Below are 19,457 nucleotides of genomic sequence, written 5' to 3' on the forward strand. Positions count from 1 at the left end.
ACACCAAGCCAGCCAGGACAAAAGTAAAGGAATTAATATATTATATTAATAATATAGACAAAAGACAAAAAGTTGAAACCCACTCAGCTTTATTCAGGTATATTTTCAATTCCTTCTTACTGACATTCATGTTTTACATAGATGTAATGGGTTTGTCCCACACACTTTTTAAGCAAAAATACTTTTTTAACAAAAATAAACCAAAGTGCTACTACACAGGTTACACCAGTAAATGCAGCATCTGTCATAATGAATAAATTTCGTCATCTTCCCAAAAATGTATTACACGGACCGTTTGCACGAAAAAACACACATTCAATGATATCGACACACCTAGAGGAATGCACACATGTTAACATTCACCTAAAAGTCAATACAGCGTCCTTTTCTCTCCCAGTCTCCATATCGTGTTGGCTCAGGGCCTGTCGGGCCGCCTTTTTCTTTTGTGTATGGATTCACATCATCTGGAAATTCTGTAAGGTAAACAAACAGTCTAAGATTTCACATATCAGTATATTTAAGCCAAAAATCTCACATACTGTATATTGTTTTTATCTCTGATACACAAAAGGTTGCTATTCTTTATTTTGCCTAGGGGTGGGAAAAGATTTTGTCATCAGCATACTGAAAAACATTTCAGGTTACACAATACCTTCCAGTGCATTCAGAAAATATTCAGGCCACTTCAGTTTTCTCTGACTTTGTTTTTACTGCTTTATTCTAAGGTGAATTAAATGCATTTTTTCTTATTAACCTGCAAATATATCGCATAATTAAAAATATTTTTATTATTTACAGTACTGTGCAAAAGTCTTAGGCACCCTATATTTTTTTAGTATAAACTTTGTAATAGATTTTTATTTTATGACTTCTACATTATCGAGTCAGTACAAAAACCACTTTAGATTAAATGTTACAGAAAAATGTTTGTATGTCAGTAAAGAAAGCAGCATATTACATAAGAGACCACTTTCCAGACAAAAACATAATGAAGGCTGCTGGGTTTTGCTGCAAAAATAAGAAGTAAGTGCGACAGTCAAAGTTTTCGGAAGAGCTGTGGCTGCTTCTGCAAGATGCTCAGAAAAACCTACCAGTTAACCTCCTTATAAAACTGCACACATTGTACCCGAGACTAATTTTTTTTTTTAAAGCAAAAGATTGTCACACCAAATATTGACTTTGTTTCATTTATTAATTTGTTTCATTTATTACTGTTTACTTTTTACAGTATTTTTTTAAATGTAGAAACATTTAGTTTCATTATTTTTGAAGGCATCTTTACTCTACAGCATTTCTTTGCATGTGCCTAAGACTTTTGCACAGTACTGTATATTTCATACAGACACGTCGCTATGACGTTTTAAAATTGACCTCAGATGCATCCAATTTCCACTGATCATACTTGAGAAGTTTCTGCAACTTGATTAAAGTTCACATTTAGTAAATTATGTTGATTAGCCCTAATCTGGAAATGTACACCTCTGTCAACATGAAGCCCGGAAGGTGACAGTGCACATCAGCAAAAAAAAACAAGCCACAAGCAAGGTCACAGGAACTTGCAGAACTCTGAGACAGACTATATATGAGGAAGAGAAACAAACATTTCTGCAGCTTTGCAGGGCCTAAAAATACAGTGATGTCTACCATTTTGAAATGGCAGATGTTCAGAACCACTGAGACTCTTCTTCAAGCTAACTGTTCAGCCAAACTGAGCTATTAATAGAGCTAGTAGAACTAGCTAGTTTTTCCCTGCATCACCCCACCAATCAGGCCTTGAACGTAGAGCGGCCAGATGGAAGCCATTCCTCAGTAACAGGCACACAGCTCAGATTGTCAAAAAGTGCCCGAAGGACTTTCAGTGCATGAGAGACAAGATTTTATGGTCTGATTTGCCTAAAGGCCAGTAGGTACGTTTGGAGGGAATCATGTACTGCTCATTACCTACCAATTCCATTCCTAAGGTAATGTGCTGTGGTTTTTCAGTAGTGAGGAACAGAAGGCTTGTCAGAATCAAGGAAAAGATGGACTAATCAAAGTAGAGACATTTTTAGGGAATCTTGTTCGAAAGTACTAAGGACCACAGAATGGGGCAAAAGGTTCAGCTTCAAAAATAAGAATGGGGCAAAACATGCAGCCAAGACCACAGAGGACTGTTTGAACAACCTAAAATAGCAGTACATCGACTTTCCCTATCCAGAGCTTGAGAGGTTCTGCGGGTAGGATTGGGAAAAGATCCCCAAATCCAGGTGTACCAAACTTCACACACCTCCAAAAAAACCCTCATGGCTGCCATGGTGCTTCAACGAAGTACTGAATAAAGTGTCTATTACTTGGGCAATATTGCAGAGTTTGTGAAAACCTGATTGTGCTTATGATTTAGAGTAAGGCTGTAATGTGACAAAATGTGGAAAAGGTGAAAAGGGTTGAAAACATTCTAAATGCATTGCAGGTTTACTAACAAAGTGCCAGCAATGCAGTAATGCGGCATTTAAAAACTGCTTAAGATTTCAAAGAACATAATTATTGAGTCAAACATACTCTGTAACAATCCTGTAATGAATCCTGTGATTCACAATCAGAGCTGTGTCAAGTCTGACAGTCTCGGCCTCAGATGCTCCACACCCACATGACATAGCACACCTGATACATTTTTTACACTTCTCTGGCCAGAAAATTTACAGGGTAGAATCTGATTGGTTCTTTTCAAGATGTCACTAGACTTAAAAAATATGCTCACAGACAATAGCCTTAAGTTATTAAAGTGCTCTGTGTGTAGTACTTAGTGATGAGTAATCATCCGTGTTTACAGAGAGGCAAAAGGTCTATGGTCATCTGCCAAGTGAGTCAAACAGCCTCTTTCTGTCAAAGCAGGCAGCTCTTTGCCTTGAATTCACACATTTTTTGCAGCCATGTAACTGGAAAATTATTCGCAATGACCCCGTCTGTACAGATTTATTTTATGAATATAATCATATATATGTTCATAAAACAATTTATTGGAGCCATAGAGCTTTCTGTTTGTGTACTTTCCACTCACAGAACATATTTATATTATATTTGTATAATGTATTTGTATATGTAACACATTTAAATTATAATTGAATTATTAAAGTTTTGAATAAGTCCATTCAGGTGACCAGTCAAACAGGATGATAACTAAAAAAAAAACTCAATAAATATAATAACTTTGATAATGATGTGTTGTGAATTGCACTGTAATAAAAAAAAATAATAATAACAGACCCCCTGGCCATGCTTCACTACACAACATACCCAATACTCATTCATTCATTTATAAATGGCTGTAGAAATAAAACTACAAGCAAAAGAGCACATTAGATCAATGGCGGTCGGTGGGTGCGTGTTTGTACGTTATCTGGACACACACTGGTGAAGGGTGTTTGTTTGACTTTCAGTTGCTGTTTAAGAGTTTTAATCTTCATGGCCTTACAGAGTAAACACTGTAGCATGAAAGTGAACTTGAATAGAGCCCAAGAGAGAAAATTGGCCATGCTCTCAGGGAAGGAGGGGTGGTATACTCTCTCTCCCCTATCAATCACAGCGACAGTAGCCAATCATCTGTGAGATCATGCATGCAGAAGTGGTGTGTTACGAGTGTGTTACGCCGCCCCCGACACTGCATGAGCAGCAGTTCGAAAAGATAGATTCGCCCTCGCTGGTTGATAGCTGTCGTGTGATAAGAGAGAGCCTGATGTGTGAGAACCAGCCATAAACAAACCAGTGAGAAAAACTGGGGGGGACGAACGTGAACGTGACTAATGTTATAAAACAAATTTAATTCCAGTGATGCATAAAATAAAATAATTCAGTCTTTTGCCATTTATGAAATAGAAATCTCTGATACTGTATACTGACATATTGGTATTATTACTTAACAAACAACTCCTTGTTTGTAACATTGTTATAACAATAAATATAAAATGTATAACAATGATATACACCCAAATATGTACAGACACTTTTTTTTACCACAGGCTTAATACTTTAGCTTTAATATCTTTAGACTAGGTTATTAAACCTTGACAATGTGTGTGTGTGTGTGTGATATCTTCAATATCTCACATGAAACAGTTCATCACAATAATGATATAATGGCATCATATCTTCAGAATCATCTTCAGAATGAGCTTTTATTGCCAAGTGTGCTCTCTCACACACACACACAAGGAATTTGACTTGGTATGAAGCTTCCAGAACACACATACCAGTAAGACAGCAAGACATATAATAAAATTTACAAATAATAATAATATGAGAGAATATATAAACACTGTACAGTAGACACGATAGGCTTAAATGGAATAGATATATGTACAGTGTGATATAATGCAGCTATGTGCAAGGTGAAGGCAATGGCAGAAGCATTAAGGATATGTGTACAGGTCATATAATAAGAGAATTAATTTACATATTGCACAAAAAAATTCTTCTGAAGATTCTGAAGATATCGCTCAGCCCTAGTCTTATCTCTCTGACAGCATGCAGTTAGACTGATGGTAAGTGCATCCAGACACTTATAATGGTGCATCAGTGGCCTACTTTCAAAGGCGTCTGTAGTTTTTGTGTCCTTATCATCCGTGTCGAACTTCCCCTGAGGTGTCTTTGCCTTGCGGAGGGGCTTCTTATCCTCTCTGGCTGTGTAGCCTGCTGTCCTTGAGCAAGCTGTAACACAGAAAGGACAACTCTGCATAGACGCTTCATTTACACTAGTCCAGGTTTACGTTAACTAGAGCTAGCTAGGTAGCTGCTGCAAACATCTACGAAAATATGTCAAGATGCATACATCAGTTACCTGTAACCATCGACTCTAAAAGCAGTCTATTCTTTATCAAACATTTGTTGTTAAAAGAACAGAAACGTAAAAGGGACATTATGCTCAGCTGAAGCACAGACGTTCAACACGTTACCCAACTGTCCCAATGTTTTGGCGCACTAAAATGACGTACATCGTTCGCCATCAGCTGAAGACCCGCAATGCATTCAAGGGTGGTAAAGCAGCGCGATTTATGCGCAGGCTGAATGCGCTGGGGTAAGACTGAGGCACTTTAACTCAGTTAATTTCTCAGTTAAACGATTTTTAATTAAGATTAATGTAATGAGACATTAGACAGTTTATACAAATACAGATGCCGTCCAATTTGTGAAAAAATAGCTACAGTAGGAGCTGTCCTAATGGTTTCCATTAACCCTTTTCGATCTAACGTTTTTAATAGTTAAAGGAAACCATTCAGTACTTCAGTTTTGTCTCATTTTTTCACTGTTTTATTTTCAGTAACCACTTTATACATATAGTAATTATTTTTGTACACTTAGATGTATTTTTAACGTAGATATGTACATGTAGTCCACCTTAAAATCATTAATTTTTTAAAGATAATTAGAGGTACAGTATAGTGATTCTTAAGGTCCAGTAATGTGCCACAAATGATTTTTAATCAAGGTACACTATATTCACATTTTTACTTGAAAGATGTAAAAGATGTACCCTTAAGGTACAGAGACAAGGAAATGTAGAGTTCAGTATCTTTTTTTCTCAGAGTGCATAGATGTGTGAAATAATTTGGGGGCAATATTCCTTTAAAAATTAATCCATTCAAAACCAAAAGCATTAGATAATAAATTGGGTTATGGAAATTATCAAACAAACAATATGTATGTTTATTCATTGTGAATATTTTAACACATCATTTTCACACTTCTATGAAATGAAATGAAATAACTGGCAACAATTAACCTCCTGGCAGTATGATTAAACAGAAAGCAATACACCAGATTAGTTATGTGCTTTGGATTTTTGACCTGCATGAAAAATAAATGCAAAAGACTAATATGCCCTTGTGAGTACACTCTCAGAATGAATTTAAATCTTAAGGGTTATCCATTTTGACCCTCAGGAGAACTCTGGAAGATTTTCTGTAGACCCCTACGACTGAGTGTTTCACTATCAGAAAGGATTCCAAGTAGTATTTTATAAATCGAATATCCAAATAACCCAGAGATAGAGATAGAGACCTAGATAGAGACCTAGAGACAATTATCACATGGTTTTTATGGGTCCCAGCTTGTTTTTCTCATAATTACAGTTCCATGATCGTAATACTGAGCAATAATATTCTACAGCCTCTTTACAATATAGGAAATAGGAAATTCTATTAACATATGTTAATAGACAAAAATGACAGCATGAAAAATGACAGTGTTCTTTAAAAACAGAAATGAAAGATGACTAGGCACCAATATGCTTAATTTGTTTGGGTGAAACGGTATCATTAATATGATCTTTTGTATAAACTGAATATATAGCCTACCACTCATTATGTTCAATGTTCAAGTATTTTATTCACATAAGTCTTGATCTCTGACCACCATATACTGTACTGCAGGTACCTTAGTAAAAAAAATTGTAGAGGTAATAAAAATTGTAGCATAGTACACAAAATTTCCAGTGAAAACAAATCAACATATCAGCTGCGTTTAACTCCTGCAGCTTCAGTGGCACAGCTGATGAAGGACTTTTGTCTGGAAATTTGGTGCACGCTGTAATAGTTACTACCTATGTACATCATCTAATAGTTCCAGGAAAAGTTGGAATGCAGCTATTTGCAATGCATGTTTCCTGTACAACTGTGTTACAGCTTACGCTTATGGAAAAATGAGGAGATTAAATGTTAAATATTTATTAAAGCAGACATAAAACCAGTTATGATGGAATCTTGAATTCTTCACAAAATCAAAAGTCTATAAAAAGGGTTAAACCAGTCTTTGTTTGCTTATTTATGGACATCTCGCCATGACTTCGGATTTTAGTTTTGCTTGGGTTGATGTTGGGTTTCCTCTTGTTTCCCATGTCTTAATATTTTGTCATTTTTAAAGGATACATTTAATGCACTGTAGCATTTGGAATGTGCAGATGGACCTTAACACGATACTCTTCTAGCATGGCCATGGAAAGTTTCAAACACACTCTCACATCTGCATATAGTTAATAACACAAACACACTGTTACATTCCCCATACAACGAGGAGGACATACATTTATCATGCAACCGAAACAGTCATTCACTCTGAAATGAAATCCAATATCTATCTAAAATTTGTCTTGCTACAGGATGTCAGTATAAAAATGTTGCTTTAAGTGAAAAAGAAGAGGAATAAAAGTTGAGTTCAGTGTTTAAAATATTATCTGAACAAAAATGTTGAATGAAATATGAACTTGACAAAATAATACATACAGCTGTTTTACTGCAAAATAAGGTATCCAGCTGTCTCATTAACCAGAACAGCAATGAAGAAAAGACTCTCTGTATCAGACAACTATCTCTGATTTATCTCAGATGAAAGCTATGTTGAAGAAAATATGGAATTAAGCTTAGCGTGCTAAATAAATGTAAAGTAGCCTACGTGATTGCTGTTGTCTTTACTTTGTCTGTGTTTACCAAAAATTAAAACCATAACACAGACCATGTGCTATCAAAACTATACAGAATTACCGGATTTGTCTGAAAGGAGGTGTTTTGAGTATCATACCTCCGGAATAAGTGCTTGAAACCTGATTCTTCAAGTCCATTTTCTGCTTAGCTTTAAAAAAAAATGGTGTTGCAACTAAAACCCAGGACTTTGTGGCATTCACGCGCCATTGAATCTAAAATGCAGTGAAGAGTAAAAGTGCAAAAAATGCTGTATAAAAATATAGCCTACTACACATGTGTTCAAACACCTGATATCTGGAATAATTCGTTAGAGTTTTCGTTCAGACTGGAGAGAAGAGCAAGCCGTGGGGAATGAAGCCTGCTCTCCTGCAGGCTGACAGTAACACAGGAGCAGTGGTAGGTGGAGGAAAAGTGACGCCGGGATTACTCAGTGATACAGAGCTAGAGCTGCAGAAAGGAAGAGGTGGTGCTGCTAGTCGCAGGTGGAGACGCTGCTGATCTTGTTGGTGTTATCAGTCCATGGCTGCAGGTTGTGCAGGGCGAACAGGGAGCTGTTGTGCAGGCAGATCGGGTCTGGAGTTACAGGCTGGTTCAGAGTCTTTTGAAAAGCTTCCTGCTGCAGCTGCATTAATAAGCGATTCGCCTGCTGCCGCTCGGCCTCTCTCTCCTCCGCCGTCTGCCTCCTGCACACACAGCATAATACTACATCATCAGCATAATACTCATAATACTACTCATGCTACTCATACTACTACTAATAATAATAGCCTAATAATAATAATAATAATGATAATAATAATAGCCTAATAATAATAGCCTAATAATAATAATAATAATAATAATAATAATAATAATAATAATAATAATAATAATAATAGCCTGAGAAGAAGGAGGAGAAACAATAATGCCTGGGGATCAGTAAATTACCTCCCCGACTGGAAAGTGTTTATTACAACCCTCACGCCATGTATTCAACATATCTGAATATATAAACATTTATTCATTTGCATATACAAACAAACAGATAGATAGATAGATAGATAGATAGATAGATAGATAGATAGATAGATAGATAGATAGATAGAAGAAGGAGGAGGAGAAACAATAATGCCTGGGGATCAGTAAATGAAGTCCCAGATTGGACAGTTTTTATAATAAACCTCACGCCATGTATTCAACATATTTGAGTATATAAACATTTATTCAGTGACTTATTGTGAAACAACGCAGTTGCACAAATAGATAGATAGATAGATAGATAGATATGCCAAATAAATAAATAATTAATTTAACGTTATTTATGTAACGCTAAATTTATGGAAACTGTTCTTATATAAACATTTATTTAGTGATTAATTGTGTGATATCAAAATCAATCGATAGATAGATAGATAGATAGATAGATAGATAGATAGATAGATAGATAGATAGATAGATAGATAGATAGATAGACAAATGCATTAATTTGCTGTTTAAATTTAATATCTTAATTTTAAGTGCCTGATACTCTTCTGTGCAAACTTCCATTTTTATGTAAACATAATATTTGTCTTTTAATAAAGTATATCGCTATAAATACAATATTGCACACTTACCCACATGTAGCCCACTTATTTAAATATATTTATTTAAATAATATTTAATATTTAAATAACAGTTTAAATAAAAATATGGAATCAAGGCGTGTTTATATGTATATATGTATGTGTATGTATATATATATATATATATATATATATATATATATATATATATATACATATATACACACACACACACACCAATAAAGTTTGCAAATATTCCTCATTCAGAAAATAGCTGAAATGTGAAATTACTGTATTCAAACTTCGACACAGTTACAGCTATATTAGTGGAGCTTTCTGCATGAATGTCAGATTCTGAACAGGGTCAGGCCAGATCAGTGTCTTTATGAACGCGCATGACTTTAAAGACGGAGTTTAGCTCATTAAAGCTCACCTCCATTTTGTCCTTCTGTTCTGGAACCATGTTTTGACTTGTGCATCAGTCATTTTAAGTGCTTTTGCCAGAGCGGCTCTCTCCGCTGAAGCCAGGTACTTCTGGCGGTGAAAGCGCTTCTCCAGCTCGCAGATCTGCAGGCGCGTGAACGACGTCCTCGGCTTCTTCTTCTTCGGTGGTGTGCGGTTCTGGTACGGGTGACCTATACGGCGTGTTACAGTGAAGGGTGAGAGGGCCACTGGATTGGGAAAAAAACAGGGCGAAAGCAGGCAAGGAAACATCAGCAACACGACACAGCGAAGCAGCGAAGAGAAAAGCACTGTACTGCTGGCATGGAGCGGGTTTCTAACTACAGCATGTAGCACATGATAAACAGCATTCCAGTGAGAAACTTAAGCAAAAATAAACATAATGCAACAAACAGCTACAGCATTAGGGCTATATTAGCCTAGTCAAAGCACAAAGCAGTATTTGCATGTAGACCATAATTTATATATATGTATATATATATATATATATATATATTTATATATATTTATATATATATATATATATATATATATATATATATATATATATATATATATATATATATATATCCCTTAAGAATCCTACATCTATCTATCTATCTATATATATATATATATATAGGAATAAAATAGCAATAGGAATAGGAATATCCTTTAAGAATCCTTTAAGAATCTCTCATATATATGTATATATATATATATATATATATATATATATATATATATATATATATATATATATATATATGAGAGATTCTTAAAGGATATTCCTATATTAGGCCTGGAAAAGGGAATAACTGCGCATCATTTTAAGGCTGGTTGATGATTAGTCTACAGCGTTCATTCACACAGGCCTAATTTCCAATAGGCTTCATAATAATCCCATATCTTCATAATGATCTCATATCTTCTTAATAATTAATCACAATGTCCAATTTATCGATTAATAATCTGCTTAAGATATAACAAAACAAAGAATACAAAGAAAAACACACAAACAAATAAGCATTTATTAAAAAATAAGCCCTTACCAGTAAAAAAGGACTTATTTTTAACCAAATAAGTCCATATCAACTAAATGTGGTTCATGTATTTATGTTTATTTAAGTTATACTGGAGCCTTACAGGCTATTTTAACCACTGTCACCAAGTTGTGTAGCTTCCAAGCCAACTGCACAACTATGTCCTCTTATCTGTCTATGCAGCTTGGCTTTTGTGTTTGTTTTGTTTTGTTTGTCATGAGAGGTTAAAATAACGTAGGCCTATTAATAATAATTCAAATGCAGTAAAAAAAAAAGCTTGTAATATATAAATGTCACACGAATTATAATGTTAAAAGGTCCACAATAGTTTTATCTTTTCTGTACAGATCATCAGTATTAAAATATTTTTAGAAATAGAAAATAAAAAATAGAAATGTTAACTGAGTGCTTGATTTTCGATACAATAGATTAGTTATGCTTTGCACAGTAACTCCAGTAGAATATTTGTGTATTATATTATATTATATTATATTATATTATATTATATTATATTATATTATACTAACAAATAGTTACTATTACTACTACTACTACTACTAATAATAATAATAATAATAGAGTATATATTATGTTAGAATATGAGCTAGGTGTTATGTCATATTACCTGTAAACCTGTCTTTGGTGTATCTCCTGTTACTCTCCATCCACGGAAATGTTAGTCCTGTCAGGTTGTTCAGAGTGCCCATGCCTGCCATGTTGTGCACCGTGGCGCCGCTTGTGGGAATGGAGGAGTGCACGCTGTTGAGTGGCCGGTGTGCGGGTACACGGATCACCCCGGACGCGTTCACGCCGTTTCCGCTCCCGTTCATGCCAACGTTCATGTTGTAGGAGCCAGTGAGTGGTGCAGCGCTGCACGCATTGCTGGTGTATGCGCCGGTGTTATTGCCGTTGTAGTTGCCCGTCATGGTGTTGTAGGCATTGCTCACAATGCTCCCCAGCCCGTAGTCCAAGTCCTGCATCCTGGGGTTAGAGATCATACAGCTCCCTTGCTCTGCATTGTTGAGAATCTGATCGATGCCGAAGCTGATGGAGTCTACGTGTGTGTGGTGGAGATGTGCTCCTATGTTATGATCCATAGTCCCGAAGAGGCGCGCGCTCCCAGAGCTCCTCCGCGCGCCGCGCCTGATCACGCAGCTACAGGAGCGCGGCTTAGTGCTCGGACCCTCGCTATCTCAGAACCACGACTGCGTGAGCATGTGTGAGAAACACTCAACTTCAGTCGTTTGTCGTTTTCCCCCTACCTCCTTTTTGGCTTAGAGCAAGGCTGCCGGATGGAGGGAGCCGCGGGAGCATCAATCAAAATGCCAAATAGGCCGGGGAAGATTAAACCAGAGCTCTCAGGCTTCGGCACCCAATTGGCTAAAGAAATAACGACGATTCCAGAATATAGAAGACATAACAAAGGTCACTAATCCCCTCTCTGACTGAGGCTACCCCAAAGCGCATTTAGCCTATTTTATAAGCAATAAATTATAGCCGCATTCTCTGGCATTATTAATAATTAATAAATAAAACATTAACACAGAAATATGACATGTTACCAAATAAGAGCAAATACTAGTATTAAAAGTATTAACAACAGTAGGAATTTGCTATTAATATGTTTCTCAGATGTAGCCTGACTTTGTGCTTTTGCTTACTTTTTAGAGAATTTGAATAGATTCTTCTAACTTTTTTCGTTGCCTCGAATGTGAAAGAATTAAATGCTAAAAATGTAAAGTAGATTTTTCATACTTAAAATACTAGACACAGCAAAGAAGCCTACAGTTTCGACTGTTACATGGTTTCTCAACACTCCAGTGCTCCTGAAGCCTGTAAGCAGCACGAATTTCATTGTACTGCAACTTTACTGTTCACTCTTTCAGCCTCTGACTGTGGATGGAATGAAAGCCTGACTCGATTAGTGCAAAAGCTGTATATCAGATTCAGGTCATGGGGGTGTGTGCAAGAAGTGAGGCATCTTAGTATCTAAATAACATCCTGTGTTAAAATACAGGCTATCATATTCATATCATATTCATATTTTTGCTGACTTTTCTTCTTTATTTTTTCCCCCAAGCCTATAGAACCATGCAGATAAAGAAAGAAAAGTACTCTGTTTTTTTCTCCTGTTAATCTAGACATTTTAACTCGAGTTAAATCTTAAAACAACTTGGGTATGAAGCATTAAGCTACGAGTCAAGTTTGTTTTTACAATTTGTTTTTACACAATGCAGTGCTAAATGTGTATCAGTGACATCAAGCTATAGTGATATAGATTAGCCTCCTATGTGAGCAAAGTTGTAGTCTTAATCGCCAATTTCGCAATGGCTTTATAAAAAGATGATGTTTTCTCCAAAAGAGAACATATGGAGTCGCCAAATTCAATGAAATATTAAGCCTATTAATTTGTAGTATTAATAGATTATTATAACCATTATAAATAAACCATTTAGAAAACAGAGATCAACAAAATAAATGGGAAGAATAACACTGCATAAACGATGCATACACAAAATACATTTTTCATGCATTCACAATTTTGAATTGTGAAGAAGAACAGCCAGTTTTATCCCAGCCAGCTGTTCTTCTTCACAATTCAAAATTGTGAATGTATGAAAAATGTATTTTGTGTACGCATTATTATTTAACACAAGGCTCATTAGAGTATTAATATTGGATGAGTCTCTCGATTCAGACTCTCCAATTAACCACTGTGAAACATTCATCAAATGGGTTATTTAACTACGAGTGTGTCTACACTTTCAAACTGAGCTTTAAAACTACACTAATGTGTCCTAGCATGATTTCTGACGCACAGGATTTTGAAACGTCACAAACCAGTCATGTAATTTATTCTTATTAGTAACTAAATACATGGATGGAAACATATTTATGACATGTGGTACAAATAATGAAAAACAGATTAGTCTTTTACAAATTTGATTATGATAATTATCTCATAATTATGCGCACTCAGAAACACTTAAGAAGGGACAGGGGTTATAATCAATCACAGTTATTAATGAGCTGAATGGCTGAAATGAAGCCTAGCAGAATATTAGGGTCCTGAGCTGAGTTACAAAACGAAGAGTGGGATTTGCTGTAGATGTCGTTGTAAGATTTATTGGAATAGTTCTGTACCTGCTCAGCGACAGTTCTCTATGTCTGTGCTGGCTCTGCACCTTTGTGTAAAGCAGTTCTAGCTCTGAGGTGTCTGAGCGCGCCGCCGCCGCCGCCGCCGCCGCTTCCACCCGCTTCGGTCCTCCAGTGCGCGCGCACGCTCTTGCTGACGAAGGCGCGGAAAGCGCGCGGCCGAGGTGATGACGCGGTCAGTCAGGTAAATCAGGGTCCACTTCCTTCCTGAACTTCAGCCGGTTAAAGGCGCTTACTGGAAATCCATTCTTCCTGTTGAATAGTCGGAGGTTTTGGTTGGGTCGAGGAAATAAAACAAGGTTCAGCATTAAAAATAATCCCATATCTAGACTTTGTAGTCTAAAAGTTAAGTGTAATAGTGTGCTCCTTGTGGCTTAGCTTACATGTCTGTTCAGATGCACTTAAATGCACTGCTTGCTGTTGATTCCTAGTCTAGTTTCACCTCTCTTATGATAGGGCATGGACTGGGAGTTGAAAAATCTAGGTAGAGGTTTGTAACTTTGGATTTGATTTACTCTTTATATGTTATCTGCGTTCTGACAAAACCATAATTTGTCCTTTTTTACACAACTTGTTTTACATAATAAATGCATAATTTAGACTATGTCTAAAACCTTTAAATGTCCTGCAGTTTGGTAACTAACTAAACACTGTGGATTATTCATGGGAGATCTTCTTCCTGGGAGCAGTATTAATAAAGTATTAAAAAATTATTTATTATAGACTTGTGTAGATGTGCAGATGTAGTTGTAAAATAATGTATCCATTAGTGCATTCACAGAAGACTACATGACTACATGTTCTCTTTACACAAACAGCAACCACAAAAAAGTTCAAAGGATCTGGATCTGAGTGTGTGTGTGTGTGTGTGTGAGAGAGAGAGAGAGAGAAAGAGAGAGAGATATCTATAAGTTAATTAGCATGGAAAAAGAAAGGAGCATTTTGAAAAGTCGGTGGGGATATAATAAGATTATAAATGCAATAATACTGAAGAATTTGTCATGAGCCCATAATAGTGAATAGCTCTAACATCTCACCTCTTCTCCCTGCAATGGACTGGTGTCACATTCTCCTGCCTCACGCCCAGTATTCCTGGGATAGGTTCCGGATCCCTCATGACTCTGACCAGGATAAAACTGATTCTGAAAATGAATGAATGAATCTCAATGTTTCAAAGCCACAAATTAGATAGCTAAGTGTTTTTTGGAATAATAAACCAATTTTATAAGGGTTTAGAGATATACTGCTTATACATTACATTCATCTGAATATGATGTTGCTCTGAATGCAACTTCAGGTTTGTGTATTATATTTAATACATAGTCTTCACCCCAGATGGGGCTGATACACAGAAAAATACACTGAACTGGTTATTTAATACAAAATTTAGCCATCTTTGGAATTAGTTCAGAATAAGCCATCCCTTTGGATTGACTATAAATGGAAGCAAGACTCCAATGTTCACACTGGCTAATTAATTAGAAAGTACAGTTTATTAATTATGCAGGTCAGAGAGGAAGAGACCAGGTATTTCTGTCTCCAGAGGAAACCAGGACAGTTCGGACCTGAAATTACATAATTAAAATCTCATCTACTGGAGAAAAAGACTAAGAAACATAGTATAGTGATATAATGCTGCTTGATAAAATTTGTAGAAATTTTCCCCTTATGTATGAGCATGTTTTAATGATATAAAACATACTTATAGACCTGATTTATCAAAAATGAACCACTGAAAACTCATTAGTCTTGCACCAAACAAAAATAAATCTGTAACTGAACAAAAAAGACCAAGATAATTAGACAATTGCTCATAGTTAAGTGTTGAGATTAGTTGGAGTGCTGAGTGACACATTCTTCATTAACTTGTTGTGTCTTTCTTTCTAACAAGTCTTTCACTTTAGAACATGTCAGTCAAAATGTAGCTGGTATAACAATATCATTATCAAATTCAATTTTATTGCTTGATACACTGATAGATACTGTGATTTTTGATATGATAGATACATGTTTGATACATTCATGTAGGTTAGATGCAAGTTAAATGAGAAAAGACTGTTCTTCTAGTATTTTACAAAAATGAAAAATTGAATTCTTGAGCATATAACAATATCTAGCCAAAGGTCTTGTGTTATGTATTAACACAGTTTCAATGTAAATTGAAGACTTTGTAAAGGGAGATTTTCTCTGTGTATCCAGGTGGACCAAGATGTAACCTACTGTTGTATGTCTATCCATATGAATATATAATAAATATAATAAATGATTGACTTTTGTTTTAAAATATCATATGTAAGATTTTCAGATTTCGAGATCACAGTATCTCTAATACATGAAAAAGAGATTTTTGCTCTGGGCTGCGTGGGTTTTTAAATGTAATTCATTAATATGTGGTCTCTGTTATTTGAGGCAAACACCTAAAGGCAATACTGCTACACAAAATATTACAACATAATGACTGCAATTTTAGACAAACAAGAGAGCAAGGTTATTATAAAAACAGATCAAGCTTACAATTTTAAACCTTTAGGTCTGTCACAAAAATGTTTACCAGCATGTTTAGGAGTTTGTTTCAGAATACACCCTGAAATACTGCAATTAAAATATTTTATTAACCACAGATTCAGTTTAAGTCTAGATTGTTCAGCTCAGGGTGTTGATGCTGATTCGCATCTGTGAGCACGTTTCAGATCATGTGTGCTTGGGGAATTGACCTGCTAAGAACTGGTTCGCAGCAATATTTTGACATGGAGTGTGGCAGGAATGACAGATGTGGTAAGGAGAGTCTCTTGATTACCAAACTATTAGTAATAGGTTAGTTTTCTTTTTACATTTCTTTGTAGCACTGTTTCCATATAGATAAAAGCATTAACTCCCTTCTCAGTCCCTCTTTGAAGGATGTGCATTTCCAGAGGTTGTGTGTCATGTTTGTAGTGCATATGAGAGACAGATGACTCACTAGATGAATTAAAGCACAGATTTATTGCCTGAAGTCCAACTCCCATCTCACACAAACACATGGGAAGTCTCATCTTTTCCTCCCAGCACCATGTGGACTTACTCTGGGCCTTATAGGGGACTTGACACCCATCACAGCGGAAGTTGGTCCTCCCTGCTGCTGATGGTGTGTCCGTGCTCTCAAGTGCAGGCGCATCCTGTCGCCTGGTTTATTTGGGGGAGGCTCAATGGCCAGCCCCACTTCCCTTTCCCATTCTGAGCACAGTACCCCAGCTGGGACCTGTTTACTTCTTAGAGATAGATGGATTCAGCCCATTCATCCCACCAGCTACTGGTCATTACATGCAAGCATCCCTTCCATTCCCCTGTGAGTCATTGACTCAGGCCTTCACGTCGCCTTCACTGTCACTGTGCGTTGGCTTTCTCCTTCTTGCTGCTGGATCTAACTGAATAAAAGACGAAACACTGAATGTTGGTATATTGTTTGATTCTCAGAAACTATTCTATCCTGTATCCTATTTATACAGCTTAAGGTTATTAAAGTGTACCAACAGAGAACTTTAAATTCAAATGTGGAAAGCGGAAATCTGGTATCATAAGAAAAACTGTTGTATGGATGGAAATAATGAATGTTCAGACAGCTCTGTAGGGAATGCTAGTCTTCTTACATTCTCACATTTTGTGTCTTCTTAAAAATGATTATGATCAGCATCTCTTTAGATTGGTTTCTCTATAGAAACATATTTGGCAGAGAGGATTTTAAATAGAGCATGATAAATCTATATGAACAGCTTTGGTGAAAACCAAGAGACTGATGTTAATCAGAACTATACATCTTACAACCTAATTTTTCTTTCTGTTATTTAAAAATATATATTTCTAATACAGTAGCCTCACTTCTAAATGTTTAAACAGTTTTCCACTGACCCTGACAATATATTTGTGTTTCTCATTAAACTCCTGGCTACAAAAACTTCAAAGAGTACAGCTGAATCAGATCATCACTTCCTCTTGGTAGGTCCTGACTGTGTGCTGAGCAACAGGAGACACTACAATCTGTCATCACATGGTGCCTTCAACAGGTAGGCCTTTTGTGTGTGTGTGTGTGTGTGTGTGCATATGTGTGTGTGTGTGTGTGTTTTCATTTGGCCTTGTTCCCCTGCCCTCATCCCAATTATGCAGTCTACTACACCATAACAAACAGATCCTCTAGCCCAAACGTACAACACAGAAACATCAGCACAGACTGGCTGGTGCCTGCACTGGCCTCAGGGGCCTCACCTCACACTTAATGATCTGCTCTGATGGACAGAGGCTGTGGGCCAGGGCTTAGTGTCTACTCTGACAAGCCGACTCCATACCAGCACCAAGGTATAAAGGTTCAGCTCATACACCATTCATCAGCTCTGAACCAGACTTTAAAATATGCTTTTATACACAAACACAAGTGTCCAGTACTTTTCTGTGCTGCAACCGTAATTACAATAAGTTCAATGACGTAAGTATATCAGATGTCTTAAACTCATTCTGTAGCGTTTTTGTGAATAAATGCATGTGCTCTGCTTTGAAAACGTGACTGAAATTTTTAACACTTCAAGCATTATAGCATAGCCAGAGTCTCAGCTCACTGAGAGGTCAAAGGCTATCTCTGATTGGATTAATGGTACAAGGAACAGAAAACACTCATTTTTGGGTGGTAGATCTGATAGCCAAGGAAAAGAATCATACATTTGTTAAAGGATTAAGCCTTTAACAAAAGCTCGAGTCATGATATTTACTGCATCCCTAAACCATTAGAGATTCAACTATTTAAGAAATCATAAAATATTGGAGTCTTTTTTTGGTCAGCTTAGCCTAAAGTAGTTAAGTTCATTTTTCTTTTCCAGATAGGACTGCAGAATAAGATTCTGTGGATAAAAAAAGTAGAGAGGAGACAGCCACCACTCGGAAACTGGCCAAACAGAAGCAAGGGCTTAACCTCACTGCACCAGGGCCATAAATATACATCAACCAACCAGTGAGAGTCATATTGACAGCAAAAGTTAAGCCAGGACAGGAAGCTGGAGTCATGAGCTGCCATGAGTCTCGTGGGATTCTGGAAAATCATTTCTTTCTTGTCCAGCACAAAATCCAAGAAGCTGTCTGAGACATGTCTCAAAGCAAAAGACATGAACAAAGCACCTAAAATAGAAAAATTGTCCTCTTCTCCCAGCATATTTAATCCTTTCACATGATGAATATATTGACATGATTCACTAAGGCATATAAATATCTATCTTTGAAACATATACATTTGTCTTGTTCTTTTTGTTTTTTGGAGCACTTATTTTGTCAGTGGAGGATTTTACAGTGGGCGAGAGGGAGAGTTATGTTCTATTTAGCTGGAGTCAGCACGGCATCACTCAGCCTAGTAAACAGTGTCACTTCCTAACACTGCGCAGACGCCCCTCCACTTGCTTACAGGGGAAACACACTCAGCAGTCAAGTGTCAACACGACCCACGATGGCACCGTAACAGCCACCGATAAGCCTTCCCCCACTGAGGACAGAGAGAGAGTGGGGGGTGAGCAGGACACGCTGGCAGTCGACGTCTTTTATTGGCTTTAATTTAGCAAACTTTAGTAAGACATTCACAAAAACAATAAAGCAGTCAATTTGCAGGCAATTAAAATGGCCTCACATTGGGAAGTCGTGCCTGCTTACGACAACTGCCTGTCCCTCTGACAGGCTGATGATTGATTACCCAGCCTGGGTCGTCTTTATAATGCGATAAGCCAAATTAAACCCTTGACTGTGGGGGCCCATCTGAGGCCTGGCTGGGCAAATTAAATCTCCAGCACTGCTGTCGTTCTCTAATGTTCATT

General features: G+C 36.7%; 2 protein-coding genes across 3 annotated transcripts; both read right to left on the minus strand.

Moving 5' to 3' along the window:
• Window positions 1-72: 72 nt before the first annotated feature.
• On the minus strand, window positions 73-4,971 carry sdhaf4 (succinate dehydrogenase complex assembly factor 4). The gene is made up of 3 exons (XM_026934198.3): window positions 4,814-4,971; window positions 4,561-4,683; window positions 73-473 (listed from the first exon to the last, which is right to left on the minus strand). Exons 1-3 carry the CDS (start codon window positions 4,890-4,892, stop codon window positions 364-366), a joined length of 312 nt encoding a protein of 103 aa, XP_026789999.1. The 5' UTR covers window positions 4,893-4,971; the 3' UTR covers window positions 73-363.
• Window positions 4,972-5,655: 684 nt separating this feature from the next.
• Window positions 5,656-11,786, minus strand: tlx1 (T cell leukemia homeobox 1). Of its 2 annotated transcripts, none has more exons than XM_026943626.3 (3): window positions 11,105-11,786; window positions 9,429-9,630; window positions 5,656-8,134 (listed from the first exon to the last, which is right to left on the minus strand). In XM_026943626.3, exons 1-3 carry the CDS (start codon window positions 11,574-11,576, stop codon window positions 7,924-7,926), a joined length of 885 nt encoding a protein of 294 aa, XP_026799427.1. In that variant the 5' UTR covers window positions 11,577-11,786; the 3' UTR covers window positions 5,656-7,923. The 2 variants fall into 2 exon arrangements, with proteins under 2 accessions (XP_026799427.1, XP_026799420.1); XM_026943619.3 differs by having other exon boundaries at window positions 9,429-9,666.
• Window positions 11,787-19,457: the final 7,671 nt, after the last annotated feature.

Source organism: Pangasianodon hypophthalmus, chromosome 3 (genome assembly GCF_027358585.1).
Source record: "Pangasianodon hypophthalmus isolate fPanHyp1 chromosome 3, fPanHyp1.pri, whole genome shotgun sequence".
NCBI lineage: Eukaryota > Metazoa > Chordata > Actinopteri > Siluriformes > Pangasiidae > Pangasianodon > Pangasianodon hypophthalmus.

What these genes read in the sequence shown, in the direction of transcription:
- sdhaf4 (XM_026934198.3), bottom strand. Translation starts at nt 4,892, where the DNA reads ATGTCCCTTTTACGTTTCTGTTCTTTTAACAACAAATGTTTGATAAAG. An exon ending in TTTAGAGTCGATGGTTACAG is followed by an intron (nt 4,684 to 4,813) that starts GTAACTGATGTA and finishes TCTGTGTTACAG; the next exon opens with CTTGCTCAAGGACAGCAGGC. An exon ending in AACTACAGACGCCTTTGAAA is followed by an intron (nt 474 to 4,560) that starts GTAGGCCACTGA and finishes TTTACCTTACAG; the next exon opens with AATTTCCAGATGATGTGAAT.
- tlx1 (XM_026943619.3), bottom strand. Translation starts at nt 11,576, where the DNA reads ATGGATCATAACATAGGAGCACATCTCCACCACACACACGTAGACTCC. An exon ending in CACCAAAGACAGGTTTACAG is followed by an intron (nt 9,667 to 11,104) that starts GTAATATGACAT and finishes TTCCCAATCCAG; the next exon opens with TGGCCCTCTCACCCTTCACT. An exon ending in AACAGAAGGACAAAATGGAG is followed by an intron (nt 8,135 to 9,428) that starts GTGAGCTTTAAT and finishes CTGTGTGTGCAG; the next exon opens with GAGGCAGACGGCGGAGGAGA.